Here is a 21169-nt window from a genome sequence, read left to right on the forward strand (position 1 = left end):
ATTGAATATGTCCAATACAAGTGAGGACTGGGTGGCAATAAATGAAGAGATTTCCTGAGGGTGAACGCCATTCCTGATGATGAGGAAGCTCAGGCTGTGGCCGTGTGTATTGTTGGCTACACTGGAAATGAAAGGAAATTAATATCATTGGACTTGATGAGGTCAGGGTACTGGAAAGACCCTCAGACAGCATGGAGGAAAAGATTGTAACTGAGACAGAACTAAATTACAGAATGGAAGCACCCCCCTGCACAGAATGAAAGTTCAGAGACAAATGTTCATGAGCTGCCTCCATCACGAAGAAAACTGTGATATGAAAATCAGGCGAGTCTTCATGAAGAAGCCCCGTTCTTGCCATTGGGTTCTGATAAGTAGTGAATCCTCAGTCACTTTCGAATTTTTCAAGAGCTCAATTTGTCATTTCAAATGCAAGTAATGTATTTATTCCCTTATTCACTTAAGGCAAAGGTACCCTAAGTTCACCATCGCTGGATACATGTAAGGGTGCAATCGATACTCATTTATGAATTCCATATTTTCAAATTCGCCAACTCACTAAAACGTATTTATATTTATGCACCCAGATGAATACTGACAGTGCTTTTGTGGCATTTGCAGACATGCACAGAGCATCGAAAATTTATGTCACCTGATTCACACGTTTCCAGCTGAGGTCAAACAAGGTGATGCTCTGCCTTCTTGTCTCGGCTCTCATCCTGTGTCCTTTCCGAGGTCTATTTAGTGCCACGTTTTTTGCAGTTTTGCACTTATTTGTTGATGATTTCACCGTTTAAAATGGCCCCCAAGTGCAATGCCGAAGTGCTGGCTAGTTCCTAAGTACAAAAAACTGTCATGTGCCTTATGGAGAAAATACATGTGTTAGATAAGCTTCATTCAGGCAGGAGTTATAGCTCTTGGCTGTGAGTTCAATGTTAATGAATCAACAATATATATTAAATAAGGTGTCTTTAAACAGAAACACACATAAATCAAGGTTATGTATTGATCAGTTGATGAAAACATGACCAGAGGCTTGCAGGAAACTCTCCCAGTATTTCCCCGGGGAGAAATTCTTCGGTATTCACTAATTCAGTGTTTGTGGCAACTCTGTAGACCTAACTACCACAAATAACGAGAATCAAGTGTGCCTTGCTTGTTTGGGTTAAAGGTAGCTGTTTTAGTTGTTTAGATCCCCACTCAAATTCTTTATCACTAATGACCATTTACTCTCCAAAGTGCATAAACTTTGCATAGATACCATTCTCTTGTTAATTGGTTGATGAAAACCAAAAGATGATTTAGTTAAATTTTTATTTTGAAGGAATTTTAGACTTACAGACAACTTACAAAATAATTATACAGGGTTCATCTAAATTTCCCCAATGTTCACATTTTTATAACCATCGTCTAATGATCGACACTGAGAAATTGACATTGTTACAATACTACTAATCCACAGACTCTATTAGAATTTCTCAACTTTTACCTCCAATGCCCTTTTCCTGGTGCAAGGTCCAACCCAGAATCCTGCGTCGCATTCCGTGTCATGTTTCCTGTCTCTTTCAGTTTGTGACGGTTGTTCAGTCTTTCTTTGTCTTCCACGACCCAGACACTTTTAGTGTTTCCCACTGGTCAGATATTTTGTAGACTGTCCCTCAGTTTGGATTAACGTGATGTTTTCTGATGATGAGATTGTGGCTACTTATTTTTGGCAAGGATTCCACAGAAGAGATGGTGACATCGTATCGGGGTCAATGATGTCATTATATCATCTTACTGGCGATGTTACTTTTGATCATTTGATTAAGGTAGTGTCTGCCATGTTTCTCCACTATAAAGTTATCGTTTTTCTCTTTGTAATAAGATTTTTTTTTAATGTTAAAATTTTCTAGAGTACTTTGTAGTCAATCAGGAAACACATTATCACTAATCAGGTCAGTGCTGAGCGCAGTGATAAGTAGTTGGCTTAATTTTTCAATGGTATCATTTTGTTCACTGGGAACTGACGGTCTAGTTGAGGAGACACGTATAGCACTCATTAAACAGCACTAAACAAGGAAAGATATGGAAAAGTACATTGTGGCCAATGGTATGGCACAGAATATAAAGGCTGTAGGAGTAGGGAAGTAATCTTGTGGAAAGTGGGAACACGTACTGGACTTGGAAGGGTGGTAGGACTTTTCAAGGTAGTAATTTATAATCCACTTAATTTAATGCAATATATTGAGTACCTTAGTTCCTTGGGAACTGTGCTAGAAGCCGGGAATATGGAGATAAAAAACGGAATTCCTACCTTCAAGGAGTTCCCAGTCTAGTGAGAAGGACAGAGATGTCTGACCGGAGACCATATATGATCAGTGTTGTACAGACACAGGTGAACAGTGGGTATTACAGGTGCAGGGGCAGCAATACCACACCGTAGAGGTTCGAAGTCGACAGTCTTCAGGTTGTCTAGACTCTCCACACTCTAAGAATGCCAAAAAAAAATATGTTCCTGTGTTGATGTCACTCAGTCTATATTTGACCACTTTGACTCACAAGAAGTTAACTTCTCAATATATCTTATTCTATCAGTGGGTCTAGTTTCTCCCTCTGTTGCTGCAGGGAATAATTCTACTCCCTGGTTTTGTTTTTGTTTTTTAGGATAGTCCTAAAAGAAGAGCTATTACATCTTTTCTTAATGTCTTCTTTTCAAGAGAAACATGAATAAATCTACATACTATATCTGATTTCTAGATCCTTCACAATCCAGCATGTTGGCTTGGTTTGTGTTTCCCTTATAAATAGTCCATTCCCCTGCACCCTAACCCTCACCCTCATCCTGATCTCCTCCCCTGGAAATATTTTAAAATAATTGTTCTATGAGGGCTCCCCCACCCAGTTCAGTTAGAGTTTTGAACCTAGCATTCAAAACGTATTTATTTCTGTCATATTTGGTGCTCTTCATTTTGACCTCTTGTGGGAGTTCTCTTTGAACTTTGATCTTTTTGTCTGGCATAGCTTTTATTTCCCCTCCCTTTTAATGTCTGAAGATTTGATAAGAATATAATCTATTTTCATCCAAGAATTTAATAAAATAAACAAGACAGGGTCAAGAACAGACCTCTTGGGCAAAAACCATGTATGTCTGATCGTTTCACAATATAGAAAGCTCCCATCTGTACTCTCATGCAGCTTCCATGTCTCCCTCTGGAGGGAACGCATGGTAAGGGAAGAGCAGGGCATGCTCGTTGACAGTGTTGAGCTTGATGCAACTAGAACCCAAGGTAGCATGTTGGCCACCAGTTTCAAATCAGGTTATACTTCCAAGAAGATGGGTTACAGTAGGTCATATCCTAAAAGCCAGGAAGAGTCATTATGGCTAATAACAATAACTCTCTAGTATTATACTGCCTGTGGGGTTTTCTCACGTGCACGGTCTTATAGATATGAAATGGCATAAGTTGTCAGTAAAGACTTTGGGTTAGGGAATGATAAAATAAAAGCAAAATTTAAAGCAGAGTATGGGGGCGCCTGGGTGGCTCCGTCGGTTAAGAATCTGCCTTTCGCTCAGGTCATGATCCCAGAGTCCTGGGATCGAGCCCCACATCGGGCTCGCTGCTCAACAGGGAGTCTGCTTCTCCTTCTGCCCCTTCCGCCACTCATGCTCTCTTTCTCTCTCACTTTTTCTCTCAAGTAAATAAATAAAATCTTAAAAAAATAAATAAATAAAGCAGAGCATGTATTCTGTTAATAGAACTCCAGATGGACTGGAGGGGGAAGAAACTGGAGAGGGGGAGATTAGTAGGGAAAATGCTCAAGTTATCCAGGAGGTGAGGAGGCAAAGAACTTAGTCAAAATAGACAGCAGTGAAAAGTGGAGGGGAAGGAAGAGATAAAAGACACATGTCCACAGAAGAGCAATAGACTTTATAACTTTTGTAAAAATGGACTTGGGGAGGGTGGGGGAGGGGCAAATCAAAGATAACTTACACATTCTAAATCTGGAAGAACGTGGCTCAGTAGATGGGGGGAAGAAAGGAATCAGTATGGGGAATCCTGTTTAGCTGAGGTTGGTTTTCCTGTTTTTGTGTGACTCAGTGGCGATGAGAGACAAGAGTATCCCAGGGGGAGCCTAAGACTATAGAGTTGTTATCCATTAGCGGAGGGAGAAGGGTTTTTGCGGAATGCCATGTTCAAGCAGAAACTTAAACAGCTTCCTTTGTGGTACAGCAGAATCATAGGATCACAGCAGTTGTCAACACCCCCTTGGTCTTCTGGCTCATAGATGGATTATTGCAAAAGTAGTAAGTGTTGTTTCTGATTGAATCAAGGATCTCTTAACTTTGCAGATCCTCTTAATGTGTTGCAAATGGCAAATGTGGTTATGAAAATCTTGGAAATGGAGGTTGACTGAGACAGATTATGTCCACATCACGGAATGAGTCATAGGAATAAAATCTTGGAAATCCTGTTCCTTCACCATCAGCAAATATTCTAACAAAGCTATCTACCTACTTCCAAATAGAACATTCTGCATTTCTTCTTTCAAGGAATGTTCAATTTGTAGTCTCTCTACACCCACTAAAAAATGAGTGCAAAGAGAGAATGAAAAAATACTAGAAGCCCCATTAATCAGCCTTTAGAGGAGACCCCGTTATTAAGCTCTTGTTCGTCATCATCACCAGACGTTTGTTAAGCACCTGACTGGGCTTATGCATGGGGCAAAAGTCACATAGGCTGGCCCTCTCTGGCCATGTAGACCCTGCATGCAAGAGCAGGAGAGAAAAAAATATACAACGGCCACACAGAAGTGGTAAATGAGCCCCTCTTCAATTACATTATCAATTCCTCACCTATCCTATTTTATCAAGGAACAAAGTCCTCCATGTCAGTAAATGTTTGTAAGAATAGAAGCTATGTATGCAGGCATCACCACACTTCCACCTTCTTAGCCTTTCAAAACAGTTTTCTGCCCCTAACCCACTTGGTGGCTAAGGGTCACCTTAGGAAATGACCCTTGTTGAATTCTACGCTCTCATGAAGTCTTTCTTTGCTTTTTGCTTCTTGGTCATCTTCGTATTCATGGTTGGCAGTTGCCTCCCCTGGTCTTGCTGTGCTTGCCCTTCCACTGCTCCCCCATGTGACTTACAGCCTGTTTCTCTGAAACATAGTCAGGCCTGGGGAAGCAGTTAACCAAGATTGAGGGAAATGGTAAGTGCAATGAGTCAGTAGACAGTTCTGAGTGGGCCTCTAAAATAAAGGCATGGAGTATTGTGGAGACATTCAGCTTGCTACACTGAGTGTCCAAAAGTATGTGATCTGCTCACTGCTGTAGACTGGAGGTTGAGGTTAAAGAAATACTGACCTCAGGATCAGGGAGCTGGCTGTGTTGCTCTATTTACAGTATAGATTATTAGGTCACAGGTTAGTACGTGTTTTAGGGATGGAAAGCGAAGTCTCATGTCTGGAGAGTGGAGAAATTATAAACTTTCCTATAATCACGTGCAATAAAAATTGAGCTTACTATGGAGTTATAAAAATAAAGATAAGTGTTATACTCCCATCTTAGGTACCTTCTCCCAAATACACACCTATACATACACGATTTTGTTAATTTCACTGGTGGCCATTTTTATTAAGCCAGAGTAAAGTGGTGTTCATTCCCTGATGGGAATGCTGTTGTTCCCCGTGCTTCTGAAGAGCATTGTCCCTACCGACCATGGAACAATGGCCTGAGAACCAAGCACTGAAGAGTAAGCTAGACGCACAACCCTTAGGTAGAGACAGAAAAAAGAAACAGTCACTTTGAAGATCACAACTGTATTTTATTATCGAGAGATTAAGAGGTATCATGATTAGCTCAGAGCTTCGGGTTTTGTGCTAAGCTTTGGAGGGTTATTTGTGAGTCCCTAGAAGTATCCCGGTGGGCTTTTCATGTGTCAGGTGACTATGCAGCATGCTTTTCTTTCTTCGCTATTTTTAGGTTTTTCTAAGACTGAACATGAGGCCATACTCTTCCTTCTCATACTGTTTTAGAGGAAAAATATTTTCAGTGTTAAAGCTTATGATGATTTCTGGGGCGCCTGGGTGGCACAGCGGTTAAGCGTCTGCCTTCGGCTCAGGGCGTGATCCCGGTGTGATGGGATCGAGCCCCACATCAGGCTCTTCTGCTATGAGCCTGCTTCTTCCTCTCCCACTCCCCCTGCTTGTGTTCCCTCTCTCGCTGGCTGTCTCTATCTCTGTCGAATAAATAAATAAAATCTTTAAAAAAAAAAAAAAGCTTATGATGATTTCTAGATTGAGTATTTTTCAACTGATACAGAAATAGTTCGATTACAACCATCATTTAAATTCCCTTTAGTAATACCAATATTAAGAGAAGCTGTTATGCTTGCAAATTAGAATAGTGTTTGTATCTCCAGTGGTGGCCTCTTTATTTCTCTTCGATCTATGCAGAGTACCTGAAAACACAGCATTCCCATTTTATTTATGGCTAACCTGGAACCCAGGGAGGACTAAAGACCCAGGGGCACGCTGGGACATGGGTAGCATGAGACTGGGGCTATCTGCAAGCAACAGGACCAGAAGTTCAAATAAGCAGAAAGGGTTTGGTGACAGCAGACAAAGGTTCAAGTACAGAGCAGTAATTTACAAAAGAGGAACAAGTCAAAGCAAATAGAGTCCCAGATTTTAAAGGTCGGGTGACAAATAGGGATATGTTAATAAGCAGAACTGAAAATCAGTCTTAGAAATGGAAGGTTTCCTGTCTGCTCAGTCTTATGGGGCTTGCTGGCACAGGTGGCTCTCGGGCCTCAGAGTCTAGGGCTAGACAGAAGTCCAAAGATGAATCCTGCCCCTCGAAGAGACGAGAACAGAGAAACACAGATTGCCTCATATTTGGTTCCATTTAAGTGGCACCCTGAAACTGAACTTCTCTTTCTGAGTTCGTTGCACAATTTCTTCTATACACTTATGAAATGGGTGGCAATATTTGAAAAGCCTTTTTCTTAATCTTAGCATAATGGTTTCAGGAAAGATTGGGAGAATTCAGTTTTAAATAGGATCCCAGTAACACCATGAGAAGAAACAACTTTCGAGAGAGCTTTTTAGAATAGCTCTGATACAGCATCGATGCAGATATTCCAGTATCTGGATCTAACTTGGAGTTATCCGGGACAAGATGCCATCAAACTTCATCTGTAAAGGGCCAGAGCATAACTCTGCTAGGCTCTGTGTGCCACATGGTCTCTGTTGCAACCATTCACTCTGCCGTTGCGGTGAGAACGCAGCCATCGACAAAAGCAACAAGTGGGAGCAAGCAGATTCCAGGACAACGGGCAGCAGGATAGGTGTGGCTCAAGGGCTATAGCTTGCTGACCCCTAAACTAAAAGAAAGAAATTTGTTTACCAACAAAAATGTATTAAAAAACAAACCCGCATCTTCCTCTATGTCATGAAGAGTACTTCACCAGTGCGCCATAGAACATGGAGAAATAACAAAGCTCCTCTGAGGTCTGTGATCCCAGAACTTCTCAACGAATGTAACTGCTCTCCTCTGCCACTTGTCATGTTGGGCAAACATTTGTATGAATACATCAGTCCTTGAAAATGTGATTAGATTATCCATTTTATTTCTGGGGAGAGGGATGTCTGTGTTCTTTTACTGAATGTGTCTGGTTACTTCTTAAAGACCAACTTCTAGCAATTTTTCCTTTCTGAGCGACTGGATTAAGGAGCCTCCTTCTGCTTGATTTTCTGTAGTCGAGTGCCCTTGCTGTATGTTGTATTCTAGCTTCTCCTTAAAACCTTTAGACCGGGGCCACATTTACCTACCACTTGTTTATCTTTTGTGTGTTTGGTTTTTGTTTAGACAATAGTTTGCTCTCCATTGACTGCACTCCCTGAAAGCAGTGGCACAGAAAATCTAGAAACAATGCAGAATCCCCAAGTCACTACTACTATTTTGGAATGCTTTCTGTGATTTTTTTTTTTTTTTTTTTTTGAGGAATGCATTTACTTTGTTAATTGTATCCTGCCCAACCTGATATAAAATCAACTCTAATTTCGGGAGTATTTCATTGACCAAAGTAACATAGAAGTGTGTCTCTGATTAGGAAAAAAAATTGTTGGACATGGATAATACTTACGAAGATAATAAGAGATTTGAGTATATGAACAATCAATCAGCAGTTGGCGTGTCCATCAGCAAATATGTTTGGAAGCCCCACTATTTGTCATGGATATGTAACATGTACTGAAATATTATTGGGTACTATCCTAGGTATTCTCTGAACCTTTCCAACAACTGTATTATGGGAATATTGTTATTTTTATTTTGCAGTTTAGGTAAAATGACTTCCAGGGGTCTCAGAAAGATACATGATTGGGATTTGTACTTAGTCTTCTGGTAATAGATCTAACACCCTCTAAATAGCTACCTGTGGATATGTACTGAATAACTTTATGCAACTCAGAAACATCATTGCCCTCCTTTTTTCTGGACCCTGAGAGGACCACAGATTTAATACAACACAGGGTTGCTCCCCAGAGGGACTGTGTGAACTATTTTCCGCGATAAGGCATGTATATATTTATGCTTCTGTGCCTTTGTTCTCGTGCTTCTCTCTGCATGCCCCATCTTCCTCCGTCCATCCGCTCTCTTTCTCCTCCATATGTTTAGCAAATTTATCGAGATATGATTTACATGCAACCCACTGCATCCCTTTAGAATATACAATTGATGCATGTTGACAGGCTCGCATCCATAACACAGCCACGACCGTCAAAATACGAAACATCTTTATCACTTCCAGAAGTTTCCTTGGGTCCTTTTGCCATCTGTCTTCCTCTCACCCTAGCACTAGGCAAGCTCTGATCTACTCTTTGTCTCTATAGATTGGTTTGCATTTTCTACAATTTCATAGAAATGGAATCAATATAGTATATACTCTTGTGTCTGGTTTCTCTCATTCAGTATAAAGATTTCGAGACATCCATATTGTTACATGTGCAAGTAGTTTGTTTCTTCTTATCAGTGAGTAATATTTCATTGTGTTGTGGATATATAACAATTTGTTTATCTATTTACCAGTTGATGGACATTTGGGTTGCTTCGGTTTTTGCCTATGATAAATAAACCTGCTTTGAATGCTAGCTTGCGAGTGTTTGTGAGGACATACGTTATTATTTTCCTTGGTAAACCCTAGGAGTAGCATTGCTGGGTCATATGATAGATGTAGATTTAACTTTGTAAGAGACTTGTAGTTGTCCTCAGTGGTTTGCCATTTCACATCCCCACCAAGAACATATGTGAGTTCTACTTTTTCCATAGTCCTGTCAAAATTTGTTATGGTCGATCTTTTAAATATAGCCATTCTAATGGGTGTGTGGTAGCATCTCGTGATTTTAATTTGCATTTATCTCGTGACTCATGACTTTGAGCATCTTTTCATGTGCTTATTGGCCTTTTGTATATCTTCTTTTGTGAAATGTTTAAATTTTATCTTTTGTATTAGTTATCATTATTATTGGGTTATAAGATGTCTTTATGGATGCTAGATACCATTCTGTTATATCACGTTTTGCAAATATTCTCTCTCAACTTGTGGTGTGTATTTTCATTTTCTTAAATTTTTCTTTCAAAGGACAAAAGTTTTACATTTTGATCAAGTCCAGTTTAGTAGTTTGTTCTCTTATAGTTCCTTGTGTTTTTGTGTCTTATCTTTATCTTTGCCTACCCCCAGAGTTTCAAAGATTTTTCTCCTATGCTTTCTTCTAGAAGATTTATAGTTTTAGCTTTTACATTAAAGTTTGTCATTTACTTTGAGTTAACTTTTGTATATGGTGTAAAATAAGGGTCAATGTTTATTGTTTTCTATACAGTTATCTTGTTCTAGCACCATTTGTTGAAATGACTTTTTCCCCCGTTTAATTGCCTTGGCACATTTGTCAAAAAATTCAATTGACCATGTCTGTGGGGGTCTATTTTTAGACTCTGTTCTTTTCCATTGATCTGTATGTCTGTCCTATCCTCCAATAACACACTGTCTTTATTCTAATATCTCCATAGGAAATCTTGCAATAAAGTAGTATGAAACCTCCATTCTTGTAAAACTACTTTGAAAAGTCTAGAACCTTTGTGTTTCCATATAAATTTTAAAATTGTCGGGGCGCCTAGGTGGCTCAGTCATTAAGTGTCTGCCTTCGGCTCAGGGCGTGATCCCAGCATTCTGGGATCGAGCCCCACATCAGGCTCCTCCGCTGGAGGCCTGCTTCTTCCTCTCCCACTCCCCCTGCTTGTGTTCTCTCTCTTGCTGGCTGTCTCTATCTCTGTCAAATGAATAAATAAAAAATCTTTAAAAAAATTTTTTTTAATTGTCAATTTCTGCAAAAAAAAAAAAAAAGAAAGAAAGCTTGCTGAGATTTTGACTGTCAGATTACTTTGAATCTATAGCTCCATTTGGGTAGAATTTATATCTTAATGATGTTGACATCTTCCTATCTATGAACCTGGTATATCTCTGCATTTCTTTAGGTCTTTAACTTCTACCAGCAATATTTTGCCCTTTCCACTGTAAAGATCTTACACCTTGGATTAGTTTCCTAAGGCTGTTGTACCAGATTATCAAAACAGGTTGGTTGAAAACAATAGAGCTTTATTCTTGCAGTTCAGGGACCAGAAGTCCACAATCAGGTTAGCTCTTTCTGGATTCTTTCAGGGTGAATCTGTTCCATGCCTAGCTTTGGAGGGTGCTAGTAATCCTTGTTATTCCTCAGTCAACCTCTCTGCTTGTATCTTCGCATGGCCTTCCTCTTCTAGGTTGCAATATTGTCTCCTTTTCTGTCTCTTGTAAGGACACTGTCTTTGCACTGAGGAAACAACCAAATGCAGGATGATTTCTTCTCAAGGTCTTTCCCTTAATTGCCTCTGCAAAGACCCTTTTACCAAAAAAGGTCACATTCTGGGGTTCCAGGTAGACATATATTTTGGGAACCACAATTGAACTCACTATATGCATATTTTTGAATATTTATTCCTAAGTATTTTATGTTTTATGATGCTATTATAAATGGTTTAAAATTCTTTGTTTCCAATGATTCACTGCTAGTATTAAGAATATAATTGATGTGTGTGTATTAATCCTATATCTTATGACTTTGCTAAATGCAATGATTAGTTCTGGTCATTGTTATATAGATTATTTTAGGATTTTCTACATAAACAAGCATACCAGTTGTATATAGAGGCAATTTTACTTCTTTTTCTAGTTATGCCTTTTCTTTTTCTTGCTTTATTACAATTACTAGGATGTCCAGTGAAATGGTAACTAGAAGGGATAAGAGCAGGCCTTATCCCAATATTAGGGGGAAATAATTTTATAATTAAGCATTAAGGATGATGTTTACAAATCATTTTTTATATAATGCCTGTTGTCAGATTGAGAAAATTCTTTTTTTATTCTTTATATGCTGAGAGAGGCTTTTTTATAATAAAAAATGAATATGAGTTTTATCAAATAATTTTTCCTGCATCTGCTGAAATAATGATGCGCTTTTCCCATTTATCCTACCAATATGATGAATTACCTTGCTTCTTAATACAAACCAATCTTACATTCTTGGAATAAGTCCTAATGGGTGACCATGCTTTTTTGTTTTGTTTTTATTTTTTTATGTTGCAAGATTTGATTTATTAAAATTTCGCTAGGGATTTTTGCATTTATGTTTATGAAGGATATTGGTCTGTAATTGCCTTATAATTTATTTTCCAATTTTGATTTAAAAAAAAATGAGTTAGGAGGTGTTCCCTCTTCTTCTATTTTCCAGAAAGGTTTGTAAGATTAGTGTTATTTCTTACTTGGATATTTGATAGGAATCACCAGTCTTTCCATTTGGGCCTGGAATGTTCTCTGTGAGAAGATTTAGATAATGGATTCGATTGCCCTGAGAGATATAAGACCATTTAGATTTTCTGTTTCATCTGTGTCAGTTTTAGCAAGTGTATTTTTCAAGGAATTTGCTCATTTTATCAATGTTCTGACCTAGTTATTTTTATGTTAGCCTAGATACCTTCTCCTCTTGAAACGTTCCCAGAACAGAAGTGATTTCACATTCTTTGTGCCAGTACCTTCTCTGGTATCATTTGTATTCTCCACCGTCCTTTGTGGTTGTTTGCCCATATATCTCTTCATATACTAAGTTAAGGGCTTTGAAGCTTAATGAGAGCATCCTACATATCTTTGAGTTTCTGCCCCCTTATATGGTGCTTGGCACATAATAGATACCAACCACCCCCAATGTTTAATGAAACAATTCTATTTGCCATTGTCTAATTTACAGTTACACACACATTTCTAACTTTCTCAGGAGATTATGAATATCTTTTGAAAAAAATGGCAAGTATTGTTCAATGCTCACATTCCTTCTATGTCTTATATTTACAATAATTTTTAAAACTATTAAATAGATTTGCTGAACAGTATAGAAAAATCAGTATTCTATAAACTCAGGGAAGAGGTTAAATGGAAATCGGGAAAGTATACATCAATAAAGGGAGAGAAATAAAGGAACTAACATTGTCGCGTGTTTACCTATGCCAGACATTGTCATAAACAATTTATATTCCTTGTATCATTTAACCTTAAAATAATTAGGCATAGAAAATAATATTATTGGGGCACCTGGGTTTCAGTCAGTTGGGTGTCTGACTCTTGGTTGCTGTTCAAGTCGTGATTTCGGGGTTAGGAGATTGAGCTCCGAGTCAGTTTCCACAATCAGCACAGAGTCTGCTTGAGATCCTCTCCCTCTCCCTGGCCCTTCCCCCACCCAGGCACGCCCACAAGTGCACACTCTCTCTCTTTCTCTCTGAAAGAAAGAAAGAAAGAAAGAAAGAAAGAAAGAAAGAAAAAATATCTTTTAAAAAAATAAAATATTATCATCCCCATTTTATAAATCGGGAATCTGAGGTGAGGTTTCAGAAAGTTAAGTACTTTGCCCAAGTCTACAGAGTTATTATTAAGTGGCAGGTCTGGATTTCAGATGTAAACCCGAATGATTCCATTATCCATCTTCTTGGTTTCAATTATAATTTTGCCCATTTGGTTTCCTACAAGACACTTGATGGATTTTCCCAAGTTACCTTTAAATTCTACGTTTGCCAGAGGAGAATATTCTGTGATGCCCCAGTTGAGTGTTGGAATCACTGTAAGTTTAGAAAAACTCCAAAGTATTCCCTGAATACTCATTCTGCCATGAAATACACAGAAATGGCAAAGAAGATTCCAAACAGCCTTATCTCAAAGTATGCTGTATAACTCCCTGTTGTCTCCCCCTACTCATCAGCTTTTGTCTACAAGCTTGCCATTATTTTGATGATAGCAGAGGCTACAGTTCTGGATGTGGTTAATTGGATGGCATCATTGGTTCCTGAGTTCCTACCCACATGGCATAAGGGCAATTAAGAGCCCAGGGTCACGATAACTCAAGCAATCTCCATAGCTTGCTGTGAAAGGAGAGAATATTTCCTTACAATGATGTTCCATATTGGTTCTGTTTAGAAAGGTCTGTGGGCTAATTTGTGCAAGGCATATTCTTTCTCCTTTTGCTTTGATAAAAGATATTTGAAACATCAGATCCAATCACACACCCTCTTTGCTACTGCTAACTTAGATGTGTCTACTTTAAGTCTCTTCTCTCTCCACAGAATAGTACTCTACAAAGCACCTAACTGGGGTTCTCTATGATAATCAGGCTTTTCCCAGTTAGAAATGTGACTAATGCACCATTTTCCCAATACATTTTAGCCAAAGAACTGGGAAGGGGAGGCACGTTTTTCAGTGATTTCTGTCTCTCCATAGGAACAAGAGGTTTCTGAGGTCTTCCCAATGTGAAAAACAACAGCATCAAAATAATAGCATTTGTTTTTTGGGTACAATACCATGGTCAGGAACTTGCTATTTCAACAGAGAAATTATTTGCAATACATCATTGAAGAGATGACTTAATTCACGCTAATCATTCCCTCTAGTCTACCATGGGGAGGGCAATACTTTCATGTATCATAAGCACCAGACAAGGCAGCTGGATGCATTTTCTCTCTCTTGAAATTCTAGTCTCTGTTGGAATGACTCCCTTAGGCATCCACAGCTCTAGGTTCTTTCTAAGAAATGAAGCAAGTACTCCCAGGGCTGTTCACATTAGGGAACAACATCTAAAAATGTATTCCTGCCTTGTAGACATCAGAGAGCAACATAGAGATGTTTCTCACTCGGAGGCAGAAGACACAGCTTCATTGTGGTTTGAGTGTCAAACTTGTTGAGAGAAGGACATGGGCAAGACTTAACGTTAATTAATAGTGCGTATTCATACAAACCTGGATCAAATGATATTCTACACGGAGGCAGGAGAGATCCAGACCCAAGCCTGGATCAGATAATATTGTACACGGAGTTGGAATGAATACACGAACCCTCGGAAGAAGCTGTTTTCGGCTGAGGATTTTTGAGTAGCCCCTGGGAATTAAGGGAAGTACCAAGGATAGGAGGAGTTGAGAAGAACAGAAGGGCAGGATATAATCTCTTTTTTCTTCCACCTTACACTGTGCTTAGGCAAAGCCCCGTCTATGTGAGAGCTGACCTGTGAAAAGTTGCCGAATGAATGAATGAATGAATGAATGAATGAATGAACGTTTGATTCCAAACACTTTCTTACACGGTAGCTTTAAATTGTGGTGAATTCTCTTGTGTTCCATCTGGGTGTTGTAGGAAGCCAGGAAAGATCTTTCTGTTAGATCTTGCAAAACTGAGAGCGTACTTTGTACTGCCCGGATAGGACAAGCTTCTGAAAGTTCCCTTTATCCAGAGGCAGAATGGACCCTCTTGCCTGCAACTAGAACATTGTTGCCAGTTTCAACAAAAGGCCTAAGGAAACAGTGTTTCCCCTTACAAGGTACAATCTTGGCTCCTCTACCATAAGGGGGGCTGTTCTTGGAAATGTACTCCAGAAACTTTTGTATTTAACCAGGATACAAATTGCATTGCTACATAATTCCCCCTGCTGAGGCCCTATGAAAGGAATGAGTTGGGACAGATACAGCAAGATATTAGGACAAATTTTCCCATTCTTCCTGCTGTACTACACAGAAGTGAACTTGATTTCAACAAGATGACCTAATTCTTAGCGTGCTTTTCTACCCACTTTCACCCATAACGCTTCCAAATCACTGTCTGATGCAAGATGTGCAGAGAAACAAAATGGAAAAAAAGATAAACTGGCCAGTAAAAAGTAAGATGACATTTAATTAAAACTAAGTTTGCAAGTTAATGGGGAAAAAAAGGTATATTGTTAAAAAAAAAAAACAAAAAAAAAACACCGTGATTAAACCTCAGGGCAGCCTAGCACATCACTATCCTTTTGTGGTTTTGAGTGTATTTTATTCCTGCCCTGGAAGTAGATATTTGCCATATTGTTAATAATTGCTCTACTAAATTGTACTCAGCAGCGAGCATCTCTGTAACCTTGTTTACTCACCAAGCTTTCATTTTCTTCCCGTACTTTTCTTAAGCTTGTTTCTGAGGGGTGGTTCGTTCACATAAGCTTTCAATTTTTAAATAACACAATCTGTGTATTTCACTAGGCATCTTTATTTGCTTAAAATGGGGAAGAATCAGATTGTGATTGTGGTGTAAATCAGTCAATCCTTTTCTTCCCTTTACAGGAAAAGCTGTGGGTAATAAAAAAGAGAATTGAATGAAATAGAAATTCTACTAGGCTTTTATGAACTCAGTCATTAGAGTAAGAAGAGCTAAATCCGTGGAGTGGGGGGAAGAGAAGAAAATGCAAATGGTGTTTTTTTGTTTTTGTTTATGTTTTTCTTTTAGAGCTTTTACTTTAAGCCACTCTAGTGTCCCCCTTCTCTTCCTTCCACTCTCCTGGCCCCACCCGGACATAGTCAGAATCCAGGGCTCCGGACACTTCAGAAGCTGGAAGGAGAGCGAGAGTGAGGGTCTGTGTTAGCCTTCCCCGGTCTTCACGAGAGGTCCAAGCAGAAAGGCTGCCTAGAGAGCCTCATTTTGACCTCTCCAAAACTGCATCAGAGAAACTCCTAAATTGTATCAGTCATCCTGAAACTTGATCAGTAAAGAATTTTTCCTAAGAAAAAATAAAATAAAATACTTAATCTTGTTGGGATCTTTTGGGGTAGGAAAATCTGATGAGAAATAAACATTCCCTATATTCCTATGCCTTGGGTATGCTCCTGGAAACATTGGAGGGATTGTTTGCCAGAAAGTCTTGGCAGTTTTCAAAGATGGCTGGCCAAGTCATAAGAGAACGAGGAGAAGAGGTTTATGTAGTACTGAGTCCGGCATTGTGTGTAAAACACAGGTTTCACTGTAAAGAAATCTGTTGCACAAAACCTTGGAATACATACCATCCTGTCTTTTCTTTACTACCCCCTGCACAAGTACCCTGTTCCTCAAAAAAAAATTTTTTAGATAATAAGAAAAAATAGAATGAATATGATCCTAAGGAAGCAAATCTCTTTGTTTTAATTTTCTTTTCCTTTTGCTTTTACATTTAAGAGTTAAGACAACATTTCAGCAGAGAAATGTGGAGAAGGGTAAAGGGAAATCAATAAAGTTATTCTGTGACTTTTCCCAGGAGGGAGCAGTGTTAATCGAGAAAGGCCTGCTTGGCTATATGTCAAGTCCGAGGAGAGAGCAGGAGTTGATTTTGAAACAGATTTCCCAGCTAAACTGGAGGAGGGAGATAAAAATATACATATATGTACATACATACACACATACACGCATACACACACACACGCATACATACACACATACATGCATACATGCATACATACACACATGCATGCATACATACATGCATACATACACGCATACACGCATACATGCATACATACATGCATACATACATACATGCATACATACATGCATACATACATACATTTTACAAGAACGGTGTGTGTCTGCATGTACACTATTATATACATTTTAATGTACATGAAAAGTGTGTATTACGTGCACACACATTTCAAAAGTAGGTAAGAACAATTGCTTAAGGTCATAAGTGATATTGGACAACAATTCCTCTAACAGTAGTTTCTGTATATTGATCTAGGATCATTTAATACTTTATAAGTTTCTCTAATAAGTCCTTTGACTCCCAAAGAAGGAACTTGATGTACAAAAGCCTAAAGTGACAGATGAAGGGATGGAAATCAGATTTCCTGACCCAAGGCCAGTGGAAGTGTCTTTGACCATGGGGAAGCTTCTCAAGAGTCTCTCTGGGTAATTCATGTAGTCACGTTCTCTAGTAACTACAGAAATTTCTAGCAGGTGTGATTTCAGTAGAGCTTTCAAGAGCCAAGTTGGCCAAGGCACTACCCAGTTCCACTGGGTCATAGCATCACATTCTCATGTTCACTAGAAGCTGTGGTGGTTTCTTCCTGGACAGATTTGGACGACATAATTGAGTGGGATACCTGAATGTCAGTCCTGATGTATCTTCACAGTGTGATCTTGAGTGAGTTACCTATCCTTTCTGTACATTGGTTTCTTTTTGTATGAAATGGGATGAATAATTCTTACCCCTTTCAAATAACTTCCTTATTGCCCAAGAATCTTGTCCAAATTTCTTTGTCCCACTCAATGCTCAGATTTCGGAGACGACTAAAGGGGGATCTCCTTTCCATGACCCAATCTACTGGGATTAATTCCACCACTCTGAAACCTTTCACATTTTTCTTCTCTCATTTTGGATGTTCAAATTCTAAATTGTTTTTAACATCAGCTAAGATGCTCTCTTTATTTTCTTTCTTTCTTTTTAAAAGATATTATTTATTTGGGAGGGGCAGAAAGAGAGAGAGCATGAGCAGGAGGAGGGACAGAAGGAGAGGGAAAGAGAGAATCTCAAGCAGACTCCCCACTGAGCACGGAGCCTAAGGTGGGGCCCGATCTCAACACCCCAAGATCATGACCTGAGCCAAAATCAAGAGTTGGATGCTTAACTGACCGAGCCACACAAGCACCCCTCTATTTATTTTCTAAATCTAAACTCCATATGTATCATAACTGCTAAGAAAATACTTTTGTAAGAGAATGGCATCTAGACAGGGAGAGGGACTATGCAGTTCTAGAATTTCCCTGGAGGAAATTTCAGAGTGCATCTACTCTAATCCTCTCATTTTACAGTTGAGGAAGCCAATGATCTGAGAGGTAAAATGTCCAAGGTTACTGTGACAGAATTAAGTGGAGAACTCATGCCTCTTTAACTTTCAGTTCTATATTCTTTCCATTGGTTCATATGTCTTGAGACCAGTATAATTAGAAATAGTACCTGAGGGGCGCCTGGGTGGCTCAGTCGGTTGAGTGTCTGACTGTTGATTTAGACTCAGGTCATGATCTCAGGGTCGTGAGATCAAGCCCGATGTTGGGCTCCGCACTCAGCAGGAAGGCTGCTTGAGATTCTCTCTCTCTCCTTCTGCCTGCTCCCCACCTTCTCCCTCTCTCCCTGTTTCTCTCTCTCTCAAAATAAATAAATAAATCTAAAACAAAGAAAAAGAAAGAAAGAAAGAAAGAAAGAAAGAAAGAAAAGGAAAGAAAAGAGAAAGAAAGAAAGAAAGAAAGAAAGAAAGAAAGAAAGAAAAGGAAAGAGAAAGAAAGAAAGAAAGAAAGAAAGAAAGAAAGAAAGAAAGAAAGAAAGAAAGAAAGAAAAAGAAAGGAAGGAAGGAAGGAAGGAAGGAAGGAAGAAAGAAAGAAAGAAAGAAAGAAAGAAAGAAAGAAAGAAAGAAAGAAAGAAAGAAAAGATCGAACCTGAAGTTCAAGGAAGCAGACCAGATAAAGATAGGTCAACCTTTGGTTTTCTCCAGGGCCAGATTCTAACTCTGTGCGTAACCTGACCAGCATGGCTTTAACATTCTCACAGGAGATGGAGGCTTCCTGGTTGCCAGAGCCTCTTCTTCTTGTCCCTTCCTGTCCCATAAGACCCAGCCTAGAATCTGGATCCAATCGAGTTCCTACTTTCCCATGTCTATTTTGGACATGGTTGCATTTGCACAGTATCTCGTAGCTCTTAAATTTTATCTTTAAGTTGACTTTACACATTTTTTATTCAACATTTGCTGAGAGTTTCCTGTTGCCAGTCACATGCAGTCGACTGGTCTGTGTTACATGACACCGTGACCCTAGATTGTATTAAATTCCCAGAAGAGTGCAGACTGCACAACAATTTGTAAAGCACCTATTACGTGGCGGGCACGGTGTTAACCGGAGTAAGATCAAAATCAGCGTGTCTCCATGCCGTGCGTGGTAAGTACCTGCAGAGCTAAGAGAGCCGTGGGCCCCATAAACTCCGCAATTTTCCAGACTTGAGCTGGGGAGTCAAAATATCACAGTGAATCTTGGAAGACTGAAGAATGCCAGAAAATTCACTTAACCTCCCTTCACTTGGGAGTGCAGGTTGGTCGCCAAGAACAGTTGGTTTGCTCTGTACCTGCCTGGATTGGAGCACGCAGTCCAACATTCCTGAAGGGCAAAGCATGACACCCCAGAAGGCTGGCCTGGCTCGCTCCGACATAGTTCCCTGTGCTCTTCATGTCATTGCTATTTGCTGCATGGAGAGACTCTCTGACGACTGTCGAACGTGCCACACTTAAAATCTCTGAGGTAGCAGTTTCCACCTTTAAAATATTCCTCCGTGTCTCCCCAGCGTGCTCCCTATTCATCACTATTCATCTCTCTCTGTTTGAATCTTAGCCGGAATTCTGATGCTGCCGAGGCCCCTTGGTCCCCAAAATGTGTCTCAAGCTATGTTTCTGTATTCTTTTAATTTTATTAATTCTGCACACTCAGTGCTTTTGAAGCTCATCTATTTCACAAAAGCTCAAGTAAATTTAATCCCATCTTTTTGAAGCCCTTCCTAACCGTGCTGTCATTAGTTAATAATGGGGGAAACCAAGAGGCACAGGTATGATTATTATGAACGACACCTTGGATTTGCACACACTCACTCCCAATGAACTCTAGGCAGTTCATACACATTAGCTCATTTTTCCTCACAACAGCTGGGCTGGGAGACCTAGATTCTATTCTTGGTGCTATAACAACCTTCTTGGGAAAGGTATTTAGCCACTAATTGCCTCAGTTCCCAACTATGAAAAGGGAATAATGATATGAGGATATTTGCTTCTCCCTCTCCTTATCCTAAACCTTTAGAACGTCAATAGCACCAAAAACAAAACAAAACAAAAATCTGACGGGTCGAAGTTCAAAAGAGAAGAAGGAGTGTGTCTTGACTTTATTTCCATTAATGAAAAGGTGAGATACAGTCTAGGGAATTTGACTGGAAACCTTGAAATCTGAATTGTGATCCAATCTCTGCTTCTTGATGGACCATTGCCTTCAATACCTCTCTCCTTTATATGGGAAAGCACTTAGAGATCCGGAGCTGCTGAATACTGTAAAAGGGGCCCAATCTTCTAAAGAGCATTAACTCGGTCAGCAAAGATGTCTCTAGGAACCATGGCATCAGTAAGACACTCTTGGCTTCCAAAGCCTTCCTCTTCCCCGACCTCTCTCCTTTCCCTTGCAGCCTTCAGGCTTTTTAGCAATTTCAAAAGTATATACCACCAACTGCAGCCCAAGTCACTGGCCTGTATCTTTGGTCTCATCTCATCTCTAGACTCTTGGCCTGGCAATCTCAATCTTCAAAAGTTCCAGGGGCGGAAATATGCCTCTTTGCTTGCCAGCCTGAACCTAATGACTGAATGGCAAAGAACCTAGACCAAAATAGAACTTGGCTCTTAGATGACATGCGTCAGCCAAGAATAATGCTTTTTATAACGTCAGGCTCAATTCTATTAGTATACAGGTAATAGGGATATCACCCTTTAGAAGGGCCTTGATTTTCTCTATTTTTCTCTCTCAGTTTACCCATTATTCTGTAGGAGTGAGAGCTTCTCTCTTTTACCTGTCTACACTCAAAAGGCTATTGAAATGTACTACTTACAAATTGGTAAAATCAGACCCCAAGGCAATGGAACATAGATTACCTTCCAGAGGGTTTCCCAAACAACATGGGCCATTAGATAAACTCCAGTCCTTGTATGGAGTTAGTCTGGAAGCCAAGAAAAGTCCTCTGAAGCTTACCCAATGAGGCATAAGGAGGCA

General features: G+C 39.5%; 1 protein-coding gene across 1 annotated transcript; it reads left to right on the forward strand.

Moving 5' to 3' along the window:
* The first annotated feature begins 3719 nt into the window (after nt 1-3719).
* Nucleotides 3720-15493, forward strand: BLID (BH3-like motif containing, cell death inducer). The gene is given in 3 exon segments (XM_040630649.1): nt 3720-3812; nt 14744-14878; nt 14881-15493. Coding segments are annotated over 3 exon segments (387 nt in total). The 3' UTR covers nt 15040-15493.
* Nucleotides 15494-21169: the final 5676 nt, after the last annotated feature.

Source organism: Ursus maritimus, unplaced genomic scaffold, assembly GCF_017311325.1.
Source record: "Ursus maritimus isolate PB19 unplaced genomic scaffold, ASM1731132v1 scaffold_16, whole genome shotgun sequence".
Classification (NCBI taxonomy): Eukaryota; Metazoa; Chordata; class Mammalia; order Carnivora; family Ursidae; genus Ursus; species Ursus maritimus.